The following is a 20,048-nucleotide window of genomic DNA, read 5'->3' as shown; positions in this document are numbered from 1 at the left end:
GCGGAGCGAGAGGAAGAAAGAGGCGGAGGGAAGGTGCAGAGCACAGGCAACGTCCTGGAAGCGAGCGCGGTAAGGGGACCACGGTAAGGGCTCCGGGGGTTCGCCAGGGGCGGGCGCGGGCACCGGGGAAGCCGGAGCATCCGAGCTGCAGCCGCGGCCGCACAGGGTGGCGAGCTTGGCTGGGCGCGCGAGGGAGACGCGGCCTGCGAGGCGATCCTCAGCCCCGCGGGTGTGCCCTCTTGGGGGGTGGGGGCAGGTAACAGCGGGTGCGATAGCGAGAGGGGGTGGCCTTCTTTGACTGCATGACTTCTGGGGTCCTCAGGACGGTGGTACTTAGCCTAGAATCGCCCCTTACACCGCCACCCCTCTGGCCCGGCTCCGGATGCGACCCCGATGGCAGCAATTTCCTGCACGCTGATCCCGCTCCACCCCAACCCCCACTCCCCGTCCCTACTCCCCTACCAGAAAGTGCAGGGACCCGCCCTGTGTCCGATCACACGCTCCCACCCCCCTATCCTGCCGACCGCCTCCCTCCCACTGCCCACCCGTCAGGACTTCTGCCACCCCACCCCCAACAACTAAAGAAGCAGAGGGACCCCAAACCAGATCTGGGCATAGGGTGGGGGCTACACCTTTAGGCAACACCCTGAGAAGCCCAGCTTAAATGTGGACTGAAGGCTAAGTGGGTGTGAAGGGACTTCACCACCAAAGCCCAGTTGTAGTGTGTTTGCTTCCGGATTTGAGGCAATGGCCTAACTAGGCAAAGATAATCTAATTTGGCCTTATGGCAGCAAAGACTTCCTGGAAGTCCTCCAGAAATAGGGTGCTCAGGGTTCTGACAGCTGCCCTTTACTGCTCACACACACGCTGGGTGCTGGTGTGGAACTGCTGACTTGTGGACCTCACCCCTCATCCTTGTTCTAGCCCCTTAAGATCCGTTACCTGCGCTTGGCAGTTGGGAAGCTGCGGCACAGACACTTCAAGTTACTTACCCCAAAGCCAGGCTACCAAGTAGTCAGGATCTGAACTCAGGTCTTCCTGATTCCAAGACTTTCCACCCTAGGGCATCATACTCCCTCTACAATAACATCAAGCACCGAAAGTGAAACTTGGTCAAGTATGGATCCCCTTGGCTGATATTCCTGGCAGCTTAGTAGGAAACTGAACTGTGTATGAAAATATGTTCATTTTGCATGGAAGTCAGTGGTTGTCATGGAGTCTGGACCTGCAGAGGACAGTGGCCCGTTGACTGGGCAGGAGGTTGGGTAGGGTTCATGGTTCACCTGGACTATGCCCGTTGTTCTGAGCCACGTGATACTGATGATTTATTTCTTCCTCAGACACTCTTTCCTCTTTGTATCAGATCTTCTTTCTCAGTCCTTTCCTTGGCCTGTTGTTGTTCTTCCTCCTGTGGTATTCCCTTGGCCTCGATGTTCACATTCTCTAGTCCTCTTCTTACACAATTTTAGTCCTGTTTCCCACTTTACCTGTCATCTCCTGGATGGCAACTTCCAAACTGATCTTTCCAGCCTACTCTTATTCTGTAACTCTAGACCCAAATCCTCAGATATTCTAATTCCTAATGGCTAATTCCAATGTATGCCCCAACAGGCACCCAAATCCAACATTTCCAGATGCAAAATTATCATCTCTAGCCAAGACAAGGGTCTTGGTTCAGGCCTCTTGACTTCATTCCCTAGACTATGATGGCTCTTTCCAATCTGGTCTCCCTCCCTTGAAGTCCATCCACTCCCCACAGGCCATCTTGAAAGCTCAAGAGTCTTAGCCTTTGGTGTCTTCAGATCTAACCAGAGAGAACATGGCTTCTTTCCTCTCCTTCCCCAGCACCCTGTGCCTACCTCTAGGGAAGACTTCTACATGTTGTATAACTGCCTGTCTTCCCAGTAGACTGTGAGTTACTTTAGTATTGATTTCGTCTTCTTTTGTATCCTTTGGTCTGGCACATAATAGACAGTAAATATTTGTGTAAGTTAATGACCTTGTAATGAATTGACATTTTTTCAGGGTAGTTGATAAGTCTTAAGGACTTCCCTGGTGGCTCAGATGGTAAGGAATCTGCCTGCAACACGGGAGACCCGGGTTGGATCCCTGGGTTGGGAAGATCCTCTAAAGAAGGGAATGGTTACCCACTCCAGCTTAGAGAATTCCATGGACAGAGGGAGCCTGGTAGGCTACACAGTCCATGGGGTCACAAAGAGTGAGACACGACCAGGTGACTGACACTATAGGTTGTAAACCATTTTACTGTGCCTTCTTTGACATCCCACTTGACTCCACCTCTGATCTGTCACCATCAGTCTGTTAGTGTGCGTGCGTGTGTGTGTGTGTGTTGCTGGGGTAGGAGCATTAGAAAGTAAGTTTGCTGGTGGTTGGAAGTTAAGATTAATGACAAAATGAAAGTAAGTTTCCCAAATAGGGGAGTTGATCCTAAGGGTGTTTTTATGGTTGACATAAATGTTCAGTCACTGCACGGTGACTCTCTTCTACTTTCCTTAGATAGTGGGTCAACCAGGAAGCTGAGTCCACTCAGCTAGAAGAGAAGCAAAGACAAAGTCATCATGGCTTCAGTGTCCACACATGAAAACCAAGAAAAGGGTCCCCATTTGCCACCACCAAGCAAGCAGGTATGTATTTATCATTTGAAGTCTGCCATCTGAAGAGGAATATACAGGACTTCCCCTTAAACCTCATCCTTGATCAATTGTCTTACTTTTCTCTGCCTGCCACATTGTGGGATAGGCTCAAGGAAAATAGAATGGAGAAGAAAAGTATGTTTCTGGCTGTCTTGAAAAGGAGATTTTTATTTACAAAATCTTTTCTTTACTCTTCCCTGTTTAGAATTCAACTTAACTAACTCTTCTATAGGTTGTCAGTGACTGAAGAGGTTTCCTTTAGCAGAGCAAAACTCTTTATTGAATCTAACAGAATGATACATGATGCAGGTTTTTTACATTTCTGTTACCAAGGCTAATCATGCTAAGGATATGCTGCTGACTGTAGTTACTGTTCGAGATGGCAGAGCCCTTAACTACTAAATTAGTCATCAGATTGAGAACCCAAGTGTTAACTGGGGCATAGTTTTTCAGCTTGTTGAGAATGAAGATTATATGTCTCAGGGACACATGAATGAAAAAAAGAGAAGGTATTGTGATGGGTAAGTAGAGTTAATGTTCTCTGAGGTCAACTTTTCAAGCTAAAAGTGGGTTATGAGGATTATATTTAAGAGCAAAGTTTAGGAGAGGCAAATGATATCGTGTCACAAGGAAAAGAATTTAGACACCCAAGCTGCCTCTGTGAAATGGAGAGCCATGAAACATTTACGGCTCCACAGAAAAGGCTCACCAGAGGTCCCTGAGGACACTCTGCTGGAACTTCAGTCTTGACTGTAGGACTCACAGCAGCTGTGATAGTCGGGTTCCCTGACCCTGCGTGTGTGTGTGTTTAGGGGAGGGGAAGGAGAGAGATGCTCATCTCTGCCACAGGCAGAACCAAGAAGAACTATTTACACTGGGGTAAGGAGGAGTGTTTGCTGAGCCAACATAAGTGGAGCATAAGAGCAGCTCCTCCTCCGGTTGCTGTGGCTTACCCTGACCACTGCTTCCGCGTGCTGCGCTGGGGGAGCTGTAGAGGAGGAAGAGAGGAGTGGCCTGCTTGGGTGGTAGGTAGAGCTCTGAAGGCACTGGCACCGCAGGGTCCTTGTACCTCATCTCACCAAGTAAAGTGCTTGGCACAGTGCCTGGCCCAGGGGCAAGTGTTCGAGAAATGGTAATCACCATTCACACTGACATCTACTACAGAAAGTCCAAAAAGAACATTTGCAAAATCAACAGGGTGAACTTCAAAAGCCATAGACCTGCAAGAAAATCACTAAAATTCCAAGAGATAAAAGGCAAAGGACCTACATAAGTAATTCACAAACAAGGAAATATAAGTGTGATTTAAGGAAAAATTTCAATAAAGTTTGTTTCTAAAAAACAAATGAATCACCCACAGAATGGGAAAAATTATTTATGAATTATATATCTGATAAGGGTTTAGTATCCATAATATATAAAGAGCTCTTACAACTCAACAACAGAAAGACAACCTAATTAAAAAATGAGCAAAGGGCTTGAATAGGTATTTCTCCAAAGAAGATATACACATGGCCAAAAATCTGATGAAAAGATACTTAATGTCATTAGTCATTAGGAAAATGCAAATCACAACCACCATTTCACAACCACTAGCATGACCACAATCAAAAACAGAAACAATTTAGCTTTTTAGTTTAAACAAATTAATAATTTACATTAAAAGCATTTAATGTGCTAATTTTAAAAAAGAAATACTGGGGTTCAACCCCTGGTAGGGAACTAAATCCCATAAATTGCACAGTGCAACTAACAGAAAAGAAAGAAAACAGAAAATAACAAGTGTTGACAAGGATATAGAAAAATTGAAAACCTCATACATTGTTGGTGGGTTTGTAAAATGGTGTAGCTCCTATGGAAAACAGTTTGGCAGTTCCCCAATAAGTTAAACACAGAGTTACAACATGGCCCAGCAGAGCGGAAAACTAAAACTTGTACAGGAATGTTCACAGCAGCATTATTCACAATACTCGACAGTGGAAACAGTCCAGATATCCATCAGTGGATGAATGGATAAACAGAATGTGTTATGTGCATACACTGGAACATTACTGAGCCATAAAAAGAAATGAAATACATGTTACAACGTGGATGAGCCTTTGAAACATTACACAAAGGGAAAGAAGCTAGCCATACGAGGTCACATGCTGTATGATATTGTTTGTACAAAATATCCAGAATCAGTTCAGTTCAGTTCAGTCGCTCGGTCGTGTCTGACTCTTTGCGACCCCATGAATCGCAGCATGCCAGGCCTCCCTGTCCATCACCAACTCCTGCAGTTCACTCAGACTCACGTCCATCGAGGCAGTGATGCCATCCAGCCATCTCATCCTCTGTCGTCCCCTTCTCCTCCTGCCCCCAATCCCTCCCAGCATCAGAGGCTTCTCCAATGAGTCAACTCTTCGCATGAGGTGGCCAAAGTATTGGAGTTTCAGTTTTAGCATCATTCCCTCCAAAGAAATCCCAGGGCTGATCTCCTTCAGAATGGACTGGTTGGATCTCCTTGCAGTCCAAGGGACTCTCAAGAGTCTTCTCCAACACCACAGTTCAAACGCATCAATTCTTTGGCACTCAGCTTTCTTCACAGTCCAACTCTCACATCCATGCATGACCATTGGAAAAACCATAACCTTGACTAGACGGACCTTTATTGGTAAAGTAATGTCTCTGCTTTTAAATATGCTGTCTAGGTTGGTCATAACTTTTCTTCCGAGGAGTAAGCGTCTTTTAATTTCATGACTGCAGTCACGATCTGCAGTGATTTTGGAGCCCCCCAAAATAAAGTCTGACACTGTTTCCATGGTTTCCCCATCTATTTCCCATGAAGTGATAGGACCAGATGCCATGGTCTTCGTTTTCTGAATGTTGAGCTTTAAGCCAACTTTTCACTCTCCTCTTTCACCTTCATCAAGAGGCTTTCTAGTTCCTCTTCACTTTCTGCCATAGGGTGGTGTCATCTGCATATCTGAGGTTATTGATATTTCTCCCGGCAATCTTGATTCCAGCTTATGCTTCTTCCAGCCCAGCGTTTCTCATGATGTACTCTGCATATAAGTTAAATAAGCGGATTAATGGTTGCTAGGTGATTAGGGAATGAGGAGAGACTCCTCGATGGGTATGGAATTTCCTTTGAGGGTGATGAAAAAGTTCTGGAACTAGATAGATATGGCTGCACAATATTATAGATATACTTAATGCCATTTATTGTATACTTTTTATTGTATACAATGGTTAAACACATTTTTGTAAACCAACTATACTTCAATATAGAATTTTTTTTAAAATAAAGTATACCAGAGTATGAAAAAAAATTTTAAGTAAAATGGTTAAAATGGTAACTATTATGGGTATTTTACCATAATAAAAAATTAATGAGTCACTGAACAACAAAAGATTACAACCCAGAGAGTGAGTAGAATTGCAGGGGAAGTGACTGTGTGCAGAGGCTAGAAGTAAGAAGAAAATGTGGGGACTTCCCTGGTGGTCCAGTGGGTAAGACTCTGAGCTTCCAATGCAGGGAGCCAGGGTTCAGTCTCTGGTCAGGGAACTAGAGCCCGCATGCCACAACTAAGAACTGGTGCTGCTGCTGGTAAGTCGCTTCAGTTGTGTCCGACTCTGTGCGACCCCATAGACAGCAGCCCACCAGGCTCCACCATCCCTGGGATTCTCCAGGCAAGAGTACTGGTGCAGCCTAGTTAAAAAAATATTTAAGAAAGAAAATGTGGCCTCAGCAGTAACGCATTCTGACCAGATATCTGCTTTATGCTCGCTAAACCATGAATCACTGTTTGCTTCTCAAAAAAATTCTTTTCTTGCTCAAGTTCACCCAGCGCTTGCATCTGGAAAGCACTGGCTGAAACTGGCTATTGCTCAGTGCTGGCAGCCGGGATCTAAGGCACACACACTGTGAGACCAGAGGGAAGAGACCTCCTTGCCCTCCTCGGGGGGAAAATAGAACAGATGCTTTTCTGATGATTTCAGTCAACTCATCATGTAACTTCTCTTGCAGAGTCTGTTGTTTTGTCCAAAATCAAAACTGCACATCCACAGATCAGAGATTTCAAAGATTATCCGGGAATGTCAAGAAGAAAGTTTCTGGAAGAGAGGTAATCGCACCCCTCTTAATTGTTGTTAACACTTTATTTGCTGCCTGATATAAACTGCCTAATATCATATTAGAATTATCGTAATGATTTTTTTTTTTTTTGAGCAGGAACTTTGCATAATTCCGGGAAGAACATTGGTATCTGAGGCTGTTTGGAATTTAAATTCATACTGAGACTTTTTTAAGGGCGGGGACAATATCTGATGTAGGAGCTGTTGACCCTCCTTAGGAAAAAAGTGATTCACCCCTAACACTTTCCTTCATGTGACCGAGACAGTGAACCAAGAGTGTTAACTTAGAATTTCTTGAAAGAGTAGACCTTCCACAATTCCACTGGACTCTAACCTTCATCAAGTTCAGGTTCATTGCGCCCTCCTAGAGCCAAGCACAGTGCTTCACGTATAAAAATATCTGAACCAGTTAAATATTTGTGGAATGAATGAAGAGTGGGAGCATTCTGTTAATACTTCCCTTACAGTGTCTTGAAATAACTTTTTCTGTCAAGTCTCTTTCTCTTTCTGGGCCTGCTTTATATAAGACAAGGGTGTGAATTCAGGCAGTGCGTTAAAGTCCCATCTAATTTTAAAAATTCATGACTTTTCATTTGAAAATGTCATACTAGAGCCTGTAGATATAGTCCCATTATTGCTGGCATAGAGATAATTTTACTTTGAAATACTCATTTTGATTTCTTAAATCATTTAAATCCAGTATCAATTGTTTTGGAAATAACACTGCTTAGAAGTTGATATTTGCTATGCATTACTGTTTATTGATTATGCTGTTAGAAATTATTTTCTGATAACCCATGAGTAAGTTATTGAAGTAAGCCCCTAGTAGATTAACATTACAGTATGACTCATTTGCCTACCATCAGGTAGATAGATTTGAGTGGAAAAGCTGGTTGCTATTTGATTTGGCTTGGTTACTAGGAAGAGCTAGCAACTAAGCCAAATCAAATAGTATATATATTATATAATAATCCTGTTAATATATATAAGATTATATATATGTATATAATCACTTCTCCCTGCTGGGGAAGAAGTCATTTGACACATTTTGACTAGAAACTGCTTTTGCCAGACCAATGTGTCTGTTTTTAAAAATCATCTCTAAACATTGCCCATGTTTACTGCAAATATAGTAATTTTCAGAAAATAAACATATCCAAATTGTGCAACAAAATGGCATTAAAAGACAAAAGCAGGGCACTATCCTAAACAGGATGTGCAATTTATTGTCCTTTTTAAAAAAAAAACTTTTTTGCAGGATTGAAATTTACTAACTATACAGCTCACGGCAACTCCCAAATTCCCCAGCTCAGTGCACACTCACACAAAGATGCCTATGTTGTATGTAGTGGTGAGAGTCATGATGCATGGTGGGTGCTGGGAGATGGAATTGCAGGAAGTCTAGATTTTGTTATGTTAATGCTGTGCATTAGGTTGAGTGCCTGGGACAGACCCCAAGAAAAGTCTCCATGTGGTGCTTAATATTTGTCAAATAAGTAAAGTAACAAATGACTAAGATCTCACTGCCCAAGTAAGAAGAAAAAACCAGAATAATTCTCCCTGACATCTAGGGGAGGTGCCAAATTTCACAATACCAATACTTAAGGGCTTTTTTGTTTTACAGCTCTGCCTTTTTCTCTTGTAAGCATGCTTGTCACCCAAGGACTGGTCCATCATGGTAAGAGTCGGTATTTAGTAAATGTTTTAACTTAAGAGAATCCGGTTTCCTGTGGTCTTCCTGTGGTACAATACTTGGCATTTCTGTTTTGGTGAAGGATTTATTTATGCAGGCTTTAGACTGTTTCTAGTCTATGTCCCCATACTTCTTTCCCAGAGATGTCCTCTTCCCTGGAATGAGTGACTGTGTTAGGTTACATGGCAAAGGGAAATTAAATTTGCAGATGAAATTAAGACTTCTTTATCCTTTATAAATTTAAATGTTATAAAATGAAATAATAATGTCTTTATACATTACTTCCTAGGTTATTTAGCAGCAAATCCAAGATTTGGTTCATTGCCTAAAGTTGCACGTAAGTGATAGAAGTTAAACAAAGATTCGTTTTTATAAAAAGGAAATGTTTATAGTAACTGGAGATAGGAATGTCCAGGTCAACCTCTCTGAAACACTAGTGTCCATTTTTTGCCACATTGCAGTTTTTTAGTTCATTCAACACTTTCTGACTGAAAGCTGAGCAGTAGGGACTTCACCTTAGTCTTCTCTGAAGCGTGGCCTAGGAGGGCCTGGCAGGAGACACAAGAGGACATTGCCAGCATAGCCTCTGAACAACAGCTCCAGAAGGGATTTTAATTTTTTATTTTGGCCAATCTTTTCCAAATATTTTCTATAATGGACGTGATAAATGAATAGTTTTTTTTTAAATCAGGGCTTTCTGATAACGTTGTTGTTTAGTTGCTAAGTCATGTCCAACTTTTTCGGGACCCCATGGACTGTAGCCCACCAGGCTCCTCTGTCCGTGGGATTCTCCAGGCAAGAATACTGGAGTGGGTTGTCATTTCCTCCTCCAGGGGTAATTCATAACTCAAGGATTGAACCTGAGTGTCCTACACCGGCAGGCAGATTCTTTACCACTAAACCACCAGGGAAGCCCGTTTTCTAATATACATTTACCATAAACTTAGGCTTTCACCTTCTTGCACTGATTATGCAGAGACCTTTTATGCCCACAGAAGATGCATTCTGGTGTACCATCCAAAACCTCATTCCCGGCAAGAATAGCATGTTAGAAATGTTTTCCATGGTCCTGCCTCGTGACCTCCCTCCCCTGCCTGCAAGATAATGTGGCTCCCCATACTCGATCCTTACAGAGAATTAAGGGGTCTCCTACCTAGTGATTTGGAGGCTACCCAGAGCCACAACTCAAGTCCCACCTCTCCCTTCCTGGGTGACTTCACAGACTGGTCTGCCAGTTGGGCCTCCCCCTGGCTGCCCGTGTCAGAGCATCACCTTGGCTTGCTGTAACCTGGCCCTTCTATCTCCAGTTCAAAACTGAGGAGATCAAAAAGTCTCTAGTTCCCAATCCTGCTCTTTAATAGAGAGCTTCATTCCCAGAGTTTTTGCTCATTGATTTAGTAAGGTACTTTTGATATAAGAATTGTTGCTGTTAATAAAGAAAGTTCTAGCAGACAACAGAGGTTCCAAATATTTAAATTGTTTATCTTTCCTAACCTGCTTTTACAGTTGCTGGTATCTTAGGATTTGGCCTTGGAAAAGCATCGTATATAGGAGTATGCCAAAGTAAATTCCATTCCTTTGAAGGCCAGCTGCGTGGAGCCGGTTTCGGTCCAGGGCATAACAGGTTTGTACTCTGTTTGGTTAAGGGATTATAATAAAGGTAACTATTAAAAAGTAAATGAAAGGTCATTCAACCATTTGTAATATTAAAATAGTTTTTAACATTGATATGTTGAAAAAAATTCTAAGTTTGAGTTGTTGCTATTTAACTTCTTTAATAATTATGATTTAACTGAGTTACCTATTTTGTTTGCTCATCAGTCAATTAGTAAGTACCTACTATGTTCAAGACATTGTACAAGTGTCTAATGAATGCCTTAATCAGCCAACACAGCTTCTACAGTCACAAGATTACACAAGTTTAATCAGGACTCTGAATTGCAAGACTTCTCAGAGCCTTTACTATTAATATAAGCTGTGATGTTCATGAGGGGATACAAGCAGTAGGACTCTGGAGTTAGCCACATTACCTCTGCTGTTAGAGTCGCTGGGTTCAAAGGCAGCTCTGTTTGCTTACCAAGTTGTGTGACCTTGGACATGTTTCTTAAACTCTCAAATCTTCAGTTTTCTCATCTGTATAAAATGGCGATCAGAATTTTTTTATGGGATGTTATAAGGAATAGGAATGATTGTTTATGACACTCAGTGAGTGCTCAGTGAATAATAACTATTTCTACCATGGTACTATAGGACTCCTGTTGGGGACACCTTACTCTAAACACCCCATACTTGTTTGAAAGGCAGCACAGCATGCTGACAACAACATTGGACAGGAAGATCATTGTTGGCCTTCTAGCGGATGGAATGCCAGGAGTCTGAAACCAAGAAACAACTCCGATTATTCCTGAGAAAAAACAAGCTTGAAAACTTTAGCTTAGAAAATGCTTCTAAATAATCTAAAATATGATGTAAATGAATTTATTTACAAAACAGAAACAGACTCAAAAACATAGAAAATAAACTTATGGTTACCAAAGGGGAAAAGGGGATGAGAACAAATTGGGAGTTTGGGATTAACAGATGCACAACTACTATATATAAAATAGATAAACAACAAGGCCTTACTGTATAACCCAGGGAACTATATTCAATATCCTGTAATTAACCATAATAGAAAATAATATATATATAAACATATGTATATGGAGAACTGAATCACTTTGTGTACACTAGAAACTAACACATTGTAGACTAGCTATATATCAATTAAATTTTTTTTAATCTCTAAATAATATTGTGTTCAGACTAGAGCTTCCAGTGTCAAAGTACAAACCAACATTTTTGCTTCTGTTTTAGGCACTGCCTGCTTACCTGTGAGGAATGCAAAACAAAGCATGGATTAAGTCAGGAGAGAAGTTCACAGCCTTCAACTTCCTAAACTCTGTCTGTGGGCACTGAAGTCTCTAAGAGCATCTGAATTTGTCCACCTTTAAAATGTCAAGTGTACTTTAAAATAACTTACTTATTGTGGAACAGCAACATTGTGATTCTCTTGCTCTATTGAAATGCTTTCCTGTTAATTCTCAATTTTGAGCATTCCATGTTTTCTGCTGTTTAAGAACATGTTGGGAGCTTTCATACACCAAATAACATTGCATTGCACTCTTATTTCCTTACAACTAAATGAAAGAGTTTGAAGTCTTCTCTGATTCACCCCCATTCACTCCCATTTCACTCTTGCTTTTGTTCAGGGTTTTAAGATCTCTGATCGAGAACAGGAATGAATGCTGAGAAACTTGGGAAATCATGCCCAAAGAAAACCAATGTGTATGGAGGTAGAAATACAGAAATACAAGAAAGACTGTGTCTATGGGAAGTGGTTTCTAAAATGTAGGGGCCAAGCTTTTTTAACTTAATAAAAAATATTTCATTTGAGTGCGTCACAATATAAATCAGCTATCCTTTTAGTGACCTTAGCGACTGAAGCAACTTAGCAGCAGCAACAGCAGTGATTTTATGTCTGCCCGGTTTGGTGAAGTTTTGGGAAAGCTGGTTGTTTTAGGTTACTTGCTTAGCTCATGGTCAGTTCTCGAGAACTGGGGCTCTTTTGTATGCTGCTGCTGGCTTAAAAGAATAAACACAACTTCTCCAAATGTCCCTCTGGAACAGTTTGCATATTTCTGGGAAGAATCACTGGAAGAATTAATTCAGACTGATAAACTTCAGGGTTTTAAAGGAGCTCAGAGGGAGCCAATCCAACCCCAAGAGTTGTATTCCTATTCTCACGCCGGGTTTTTTTTCATGAAGACAAACTCTCCCACTGGGGACCTTTTGTCTTTGTTAGGTTGTCTGAGCCTACATGAAAATTTCTGCATCTTTGTACTTTCTCAGGAAAATGCTTTATATATATGTGTCAGCATTCATTTAATGAAGGTTTGTGTACGTACACTTTACGTTTTACTTAACTCATCTTGAAAACTGTATCATGGAGGTAAAAAGGAAAACCTCATTGAAAGTTAATGCTTAAAAATAAAAAAAATTCAAAGAAAAAATTAATGCTTGATATATATTTTATTTTCTACATCAAAAATATTTAGAAGTTTTTATTTTTACATGGATATTAAGTATATGAAATGGAGTAATTTTGACCATGTCTCTTTTTATATTGAGGGCTTCTCTTATGGCTTATGGTAAAGAATCTGCCTGCAATGCAGGAGACTCGGGTTTGATCCTGGGGTAGGGAAGATCCCCTGCAGAAGGGAATGGCAACCGACTGCAGTTTTCTTGCCTGGAGAATCCCATGGGCAGAGGAGACTGTTGGGCTATAGTCCATGGGGTTGAAAAGAATCAGACACAGCTGAGCAACTAACACCCACACACTTTTATATTACATGCCCTGGGTTTTCTTCCTGTCAATAAAATTCTTTTTGTATAAATCAGGATGCAGAGTCAATATCCTGGGTTCATGGGTGCAGTTTAACTCCTGGTTCTGACAACTAGCAATTGATGACTCTGTATTATCTCAGCTATTGGCAGAAATTCAGAATTGGGCACGTTTATTTTCTGTGTTCCCGAAAATGAATTCCCAGGGATCAGAGTATTTTCACATTGTTGAGCACAGCAAGTCAATGTGAAAACCCATCTTGGGGTAGTGGGGAAGGATGAATCTATTATTGCTGAAAGGGAACATTATGCTTATTGCTGACATCTTCATAGTCTTTCTGACTCCAATTGGGATTATGGTTTGGGCTCTCTGATTTTCCTAAGTGGATAAGTTTCTTATTGAAGCAGTTTATCACAGTGATCTTAGTGTGAAAGCAAATCAATCAGGGAAAAAACCTCGAAGGTCAGCCAAGAAATCTTGACTATCTGCTGCATTATCTCTTGTGTTTATTAGGAAACAGGTGTCTGAGGGTGGCTCTGTTTTTGGAAAGATGTTAAAGGAGCAGCATTTGTCTGTTAGCATTTAGCAGTTATCAACACTCACCAGCAAGGTGGTCATAAGTTTTTGAAGCTGTATTTTCATGATTTACAACAAAAAAACCTTGGCAAAGAACAAGATAAAATTTTACATAAAATTGCATAAAAGAAAGAACTGAAGAGACTACATGGTAACCATTGGCTATCTAGCCAGCTTCCTTGGCAAAACTATCCTTATTCCTTATTGGACTGATGTTCAAGAGTGAAGAAAATGGAAAATTTTCACATTTGGTCTTTGGGATTTAAAATGTAATGTTTAGATACTGCGAAGAAATAGAGGAAAACAATAGAATGGGAAAGACTAGAGATCTCTTCAAGTAAATTAGAGATACCAAGGGAATATTCACGCAAAGATAGGCACAATAAAGGACAGAAATGGTATGGACATAATAGAAGCAGAAGATCTTAAGAAGAGGTGGCAAGAATACCCAGAACTATACAAAAAAGATCTTAACCACCCAGATAATCACAGTGGTGTGATCACTCACCTAGAGCCAGACGTCCTAGAATGTGAAGTCAAGTGGGCCTTAGGAAGCATCACTATGAACAAAGCTAGTGGAGGTGATGGAATTCCAGTTGAGCTATTTCATATCCTACAAGATGATGCTGTGAAAGTGCTGCACTCAATATGCCAGCAAATTTGGAAAACTCAGCAGTGGCCACAGGACTGGAAAAGGTCAGTTTTCATTCCAATCCCAGAGAAAGGCAATGCCAAAGAATGCTCAAACTACCACACAGTTGCACTCATCTCACATGCTAATAAAGTAATGCTCAAAATTCTCCAAGCCAGGCTTCAGCAGTATGTGAACCATGAACTTCCAGGTGTTCAAGCTGGTTTTAGAAAACACAGAGGAACCAGAGATCAATTTGCCAACATCTGCTGGATCATTGAAAAAGCAAGAGAGTTCTACTTCTGCCTTATTGACTACATCAAAGCCTTTGACTGTGTGGATCAAAACACACTGTGGAAAATCTTTAAAGAGAATGGGAATACCAGACCACCTGACCTGCCTCCTGAGAAATCTGTATGCAGGTCAGGAAGCAACAGTTAGAACTGTACATGGAACAACAGACTGGTTCCAAATCGAGAAAGGAATACATCAAGGCTGTATATTGTCACCCTGCTTCTTTAACTTCTATGCAGAGTACATCATGCGAAATGCTGGGCTGGATGAATCACAAGCTGGAATCAAGATTACTGGGAGAAATATCAATAACCTCAGATATGCAGATGATACCACCCTTATGGCAGAAAGCGAAGAACTAAAGAGCCTCTTGATGAAAGTGAAAGAGGAGAGTGAAAAAGTTGGCTTAAAGCTCAACATTCAGAAAACTAATATCATAGCATCTGGTCCCATCAATTCATGGCAAAAAGATGGGGAAACAGTGGAATTTTGGGGGGCTCCAAAATCACTGCACATGGTGATTGCAGCCATGAAATTAAAAGCTTACTCCTTGGAAGGAAAGCTATGACCAACCTAGACAGCATATTCAAAAGAAGAGACATTACTTTGCCAACAAAGGTCCATCAGGTCAAAGCTATGGTTTTTCCAGTAGTCATGTTTGAATGTGAGAGTTGGACTATAAAGAAAACTGAGCCCTGAAGAACTGATGTTTTTGAACTGTGGTGTTGGAGAAGACTCTTGAGAGTCCCTTGGACTGCAAGGAGATCTAACCAGTCCATCCTAAAAGAAATCAGACCTGAATATTCATTGGAAGGCCTGATGCTGAAGCTGAAACTCCAATACTTTGGCCACCTGATGCTAAAAACTGACTCATTGAAGGCAGGAGGAGAAGGGGACGACAGAGGATGAGATGGTTGGATGGCATCACTGACTCAATGGACATGAGTTTGAGTAAATTCCAGGAGTTGGTGATGGACAGGGAGGCCTAGCATGCTGCAGTCCATGAGGTCGCAAAGAGTCAGATATGACTGAGTGACTGAACTGACTGAGATACTTTATTTGTGGATGTAACTATAAGAAGAGACAAACAGTATCTGAAATCACAAGTGTTGTCCTGCGTGTGTATTTTATTTAGATACCATGGTAAAATGTTCTTAACAGTGGCATGCGTACCTGCTAGGTTGCTTCAGTTGTGTCTGACTCTTTGCAACCCCATGTCTGTAGCCTGCCAGGCTCCTCTGTCCATGGGATTTCCCAGGCAAGAATACTGGAGTGTGTTGCCATTATCTCCTCCAGAGGATCTTCCCAATCCAGAGATCAAACCCATATGTCTTATGTCTCCTGCCTTGGCAAGCAAACTCTTTACCCCAGTACCATGTGGGAAGCCCATTAATAGTGGAGAAGGGCAGTAATGAGAATAAGGATGATCCTCATCCAATCAGAAAACATCATTGAAGTGATTTATTTTATTTCCATGTGATACTTCCTGAATATACATTAGAAGGACTGATGCTGAAGCTGAAAAAGAAAAAGGAAGCTTCCTATACTTTGGTCACCTGATATGAAGAACTGACTCACTGGAAAAGGCCCTAATGCTGGCAAAGATTGAGGGCAGGAGGAGAAGGGGACGACAGAGGGTGAGATTATTGGATGGCATCACCGACTTAATGGACACGAGTTTGAGCAAGCTCCAGGGGGGTTGGTGATGGACAGGGAAGCCGGGCATGCTACAGTCCATGGGGTCGCAAAGAGTCAGACATGAGTGATGAACTGGCCTGACACTCCAGTGATGCCAGAAGTGTGTTCCTGTCTAGGTAACGTATGTATGGGTGACTAGAAAGGACTCTATAAAAGATATTTTCAATTCTGAGTCATTGCTCAAATGATCCACCCAGTTTTAGCTAGGGTGACCATGTTTCTAAATTTTGCTTTGGTGTGATCCTGAAGTTCAAAAGTTATTGCTGGAGTTTAACTATATTCTCCATGAAATAAACATCTCACAATTTAAAAAATAGTAGCAAAATCCTCTTATGTCTGATTCATTTACCAAAGTAGATCATAATTTCCAGATTTTTCAATATATATTGTATGTTATCTATCTATAACTATATATAATGATACACTGTATACAATGCTAATATATTTTCTAAATTCTCATTTAAGCAAAGATTTTATCTTCCTATGCTGTCAGAATGATTTTCCTAGCTTCTGTTAACATCGTGATAGTAATAATCTTGAATGACTTAAGTAATACAACTGTCATGTAGGTAATTTTCTTACTATTCAACAATGGAATTTGCTAATCAACAGAAAACATTTTCACTTTGAAACTCTACATCCAAATCTGAACTATGAAATCTGATTTCATAGACATTTATAGAGTTGTAGAGATTTCAGTGATTAACCCAGAGGCTTCAAAGTCTGGGACCAGAACATGTAGCTGTGTGAAGCTGGACCAGCGGCATATTATACAGTAGCATATTCTTCACTTCCGCACACATGCAATAATAGTTGCACCAATAAAGTCAAGGACTTTTAGTTCCTCCTCAATGTCTGTAGCTAATACTCTGAGCATGTCCTTTGGGATGTTTCGAAGATACTAAAACTCCTACCAGGTGGGAGAAGTTAACTGTATGCTGCCCACAAAACACATAGACCTCAAACTGTTGGAACCAGAAGGTTGATGATGTCAACTCCCAATTACCTCACCACCAACCATTCAGGCTAAGATCACCGGCTGTCTGCACCATGGTGGTTCAACCTGCTTCTGACCCAGACACCAGAGGACCACACAAGGGAAAAAGGAGGCGGCACCAGGAAGAACCCTCCCTCTTTTCAGAAAAGCAATGCATATGCCTCCCCCTCATTAAACTTGCCCTAAAATCTTGCCTCAGTCATCTATGTAAGAAGTTGATTTATGAACTAAGTTCCCATGTCTCCATTCTCTGGCCATTGAGTAAGGCTTCAATTTCAGCTTTGAACTCCTTTTTGACTGCATGAACCCCAATGGAAGAAGAACATTCCTCACTGAGGCAGGGGCCTCTGCTGGGCTAGAGCCCAAATGGGATCCTTATGACCTAATTCGCTAACAAATGGATGTTAGCTATGAGGATAACAACTAATTACTGCTATAGTCCAAACCTGTGTGATTGTGTCATGCCTTTGGCCCATGCTAGGCTTTTTCAGATGATCTGCCTTCAAGTTTCATCTGCCTATTTTATGCTTACGAGCTGGTCATTCTGAACTTCAGCATAACTCGTTATACACTTATCTCTTCTCAATTTCATGGAACTATTTTCAGACTCAAGTATCTGTCCTTTTCAGTCCAAAATTTGAGATTAAAGTTTTGTGTCACCTGTACTGAAAACTAGTATGACCTTTTGCTTTATTAATGTGTAATATTCATGTTGTCTAAAAAATCTTTTGACTGAAGGACTGTCTTGAAGAATTTATATTATAAAATACTTTATTAGATTCTCTCATTTCTAGAAGCGGCTGGGGCAAGAATAAGGATGGAAATGGGGAAGTGACAAGAGAAGGAACCTGGGAAGTAGAAATTAATGACGGTGAGGAAAGAAATATCAACAAGGAAGCTCCCTGGGGCTTCCCTGGCGGTCCAGTGGTTAAGATGTCATGTTTCCACTGCATGGGGCACAGGTTCGACCCCTGCTCAGGGAGCCAAGATTCTACGTGTCCCACAACATGGCCAAAAAATAGAGGGGGGGGGGGGGAGAAAAAGGAAGCTTCCTAACAATGTTTTGAAAACCAGAGCTTATGATTTGGAAGCCCAGAAAGGCTTCATCCATTAACTCCACAAATACTTTTCAGGACCTTCAATACACAAGGCAATGTGTTTGAAGAAATAGGGATACATACATATATAAACTAATCCCTGCTTTCAAAGAGATTAGTGCAGGAGGTAAGATATTTAAATACATAGCTATAATACAATGTGATGTAAAGTCTGTGTGAGATAGATACAAGCTAAATGCCTTTAGAATGCCAGGGGCAGGACTGGTCACTTCTGCTCCCCTTGTGATTGTACTACTGGCCCAATTCTTTTAACGATTCATTTATTTGGGTACACTGGGTCTTACTTGTGGCACACAGTCTTTTAGTTGAGGCAAGCAAACTCTTAGTTGCAGCATGTGAGATCTGGTTCCCTGACCAGGGATTGACTCCCCTGCATTGGGAAATACCAGGGAAGACCCTTGAGTTAGCCAATTCCTTCTCTCTCTTTACATGCAAGCTTTCTGCCATCTAATTTTGTATTTCTCTGCCATTGTTAGTGGGATGTATCTCTTGACCTTGGGCTTGTCCATATGACTTGCTTTAGGAAAAATATGAGGCAGAAATGAAGGTATGACAGTTCCAAATTTAGGCCTAGAGTGACCTGTTTCTACTTAGGTCTCTATCGTGACTGTAAGAACATGCCTAATACTAGTTGAAGACACAAAAAATAGACTGATTTATCAGTTTCACCATTTCCTAAGGTCTAATTCCTTAACAAATCTCTTTCATTCAGAACAATTCTACTTTCTTATCAAACTCTAATACAGAAACTGGGTAGCTGGAAGCAAGGAGCTGCCATAAACACCTAAAACACGTGGCACTGGTTTGGGAAACAAATGGCAGATGGATACTGGCAGGACCTTGAGGAGGTTTTCATGAAAACCTAAAGGGCCTGGATGAGGGTGAAAAGCAGGAATTATAGGGAATAAACGAAAATGTTATTAGAAACTGGAAGAGACCCTGTGTAGTGAAAGCCGCTTAGTCGTGTCCGACTCTTGGTGACCCCATGGACTATATACAGTCCATGGAATTCTCCAGGCCAGAATACTAGAGTAGGTAGCCTTTCCTTTCTCCAGGGGATCTTCCCAACCCAGGGATCGAACCCAGGTCTCCTGTATTGCAGGCAGATTCTTTACCAGCTGAGCCACAAGGGAAGATTGTGTAGTAGAGTTTAGCAAAACTGCTACCTGTGGTAAAATGGAAAATAAAATATATATATACCTAATAAACTTGATCTAGTTATTTCAGGTCAGTGCTGAGGATGTCACCTGGATTTTCCTAGCTGTGTAAGTAAAATGAGAGGCGAAACCTTACATAAGGGACAAATGTGATTTGGAGAAAACATAAAGGCTCAGAAGAGTCTTTTAAGCCAGTAAAGTATTCTCATATACAGAAATAGCTTCCAGGCAAAGGTCAAATTCAGAGAGGGGCACTAAGATTTCATTTCAGATCTGAGAAAGATGACAGTGCCTCAGAACATTTCAGACGCAAATGGCCTTCTATGAGTCTTAAAGGTATACTTTGAAGACCCTGTCCAAGGCTTCCAAGAATTTTAGGGAGGTCGTTCATCAGCCTCACAGGGAGGCCAACATAGAAGAGACTATTTCTAACAGACTTACAGGGGCTTTTGTGTAATCAAGTGGACCTACAAGCTCCACAGGTTTAAAAAAATCCTATCAGCTTGGATAGGAATAATATAGAGACCTTGGAATCCCTAATTCCTACGGGAAAAAGGCAGCTTGAGAGCACTACTCAATGGCAACCATGTGCTACCTCTGTGGGAAAGGATGACTCAGAGGGCAGGACCAAGAGCCCCAGGGGTTATGCCTAAATCCTAGTCAAAGCAACACAAGACTGGCTGGGTTTAAGTGCTGAAGATAAGTGTCTCTCATTCTCATTCCCCCTTTA

General features: G+C 41.4%; 1 protein-coding gene across 3 annotated transcripts; it reads left to right on the top strand.

The window, feature by feature from the left end:
• Positions 1-14: 14 nt before the first annotated feature.
• OCIAD2 (OCIA domain containing 2) lies at positions 15-12,483 on the top strand. 3 transcript variants are annotated; one of them, XM_068975295.1, is made up of 7 exons: positions 15-69; positions 2,518-2,645; positions 6,664-6,760; positions 8,395-8,448; positions 8,753-8,800; positions 9,970-10,087; positions 11,320-12,483. In XM_068975295.1, exons 2-7 carry the CDS (start codon positions 2,580-2,582, stop codon positions 11,399-11,401), a joined length of 465 nt encoding a protein of 154 aa, XP_068831396.1. In that variant the 5' UTR covers positions 15-69; positions 2,518-2,579; the 3' UTR covers positions 11,402-12,483. The 3 variants fall into 3 exon arrangements, with proteins under 3 accessions (XP_068831396.1, XP_068831395.1, XP_068831397.1); XM_068975294.1 differs by having other exon boundaries at positions 25-83; XM_068975296.1 differs by having other exon boundaries at positions 50-83; positions 2,522-2,645.
• Positions 12,484-20,048: the final 7,565 nt, after the last annotated feature.

Source organism: Capricornis sumatraensis, chromosome 7, assembly GCF_032405125.1.
Source record: "Capricornis sumatraensis isolate serow.1 chromosome 7, serow.2, whole genome shotgun sequence".
NCBI lineage: Eukaryota > Metazoa > Chordata > Mammalia > Artiodactyla > Bovidae > Capricornis > Capricornis sumatraensis.
The sequence above is the reverse complement of the archived record's forward strand: the minus strand, read 5'-3'. Positions and strand labels throughout refer to the sequence as shown.

Bases quoted from the DNA above. Each gene is read 5' to 3' on its own strand.
- OCIAD2 (XM_068975295.1), top strand. From the start codon at position 2,580: ATGGCTTCAGTGTCCACACATGAAAACCAAGAAAAGGGTCCCCATTTG. The intron at 2,646-6,663 runs GTATGTATTTAT...CTTCTCTTGCAG, and splicing joins TGCCACCACCAAGCAAGCAG to AGTCTGTTGTTTTGTCCAAA. The intron at 6,761-8,394 runs GTAATCGCACCC...TTTGTTTTACAG, and splicing joins AGAAAGTTTCTGGAAGAGAG to CTCTGCCTTTTTCTCTTGTA.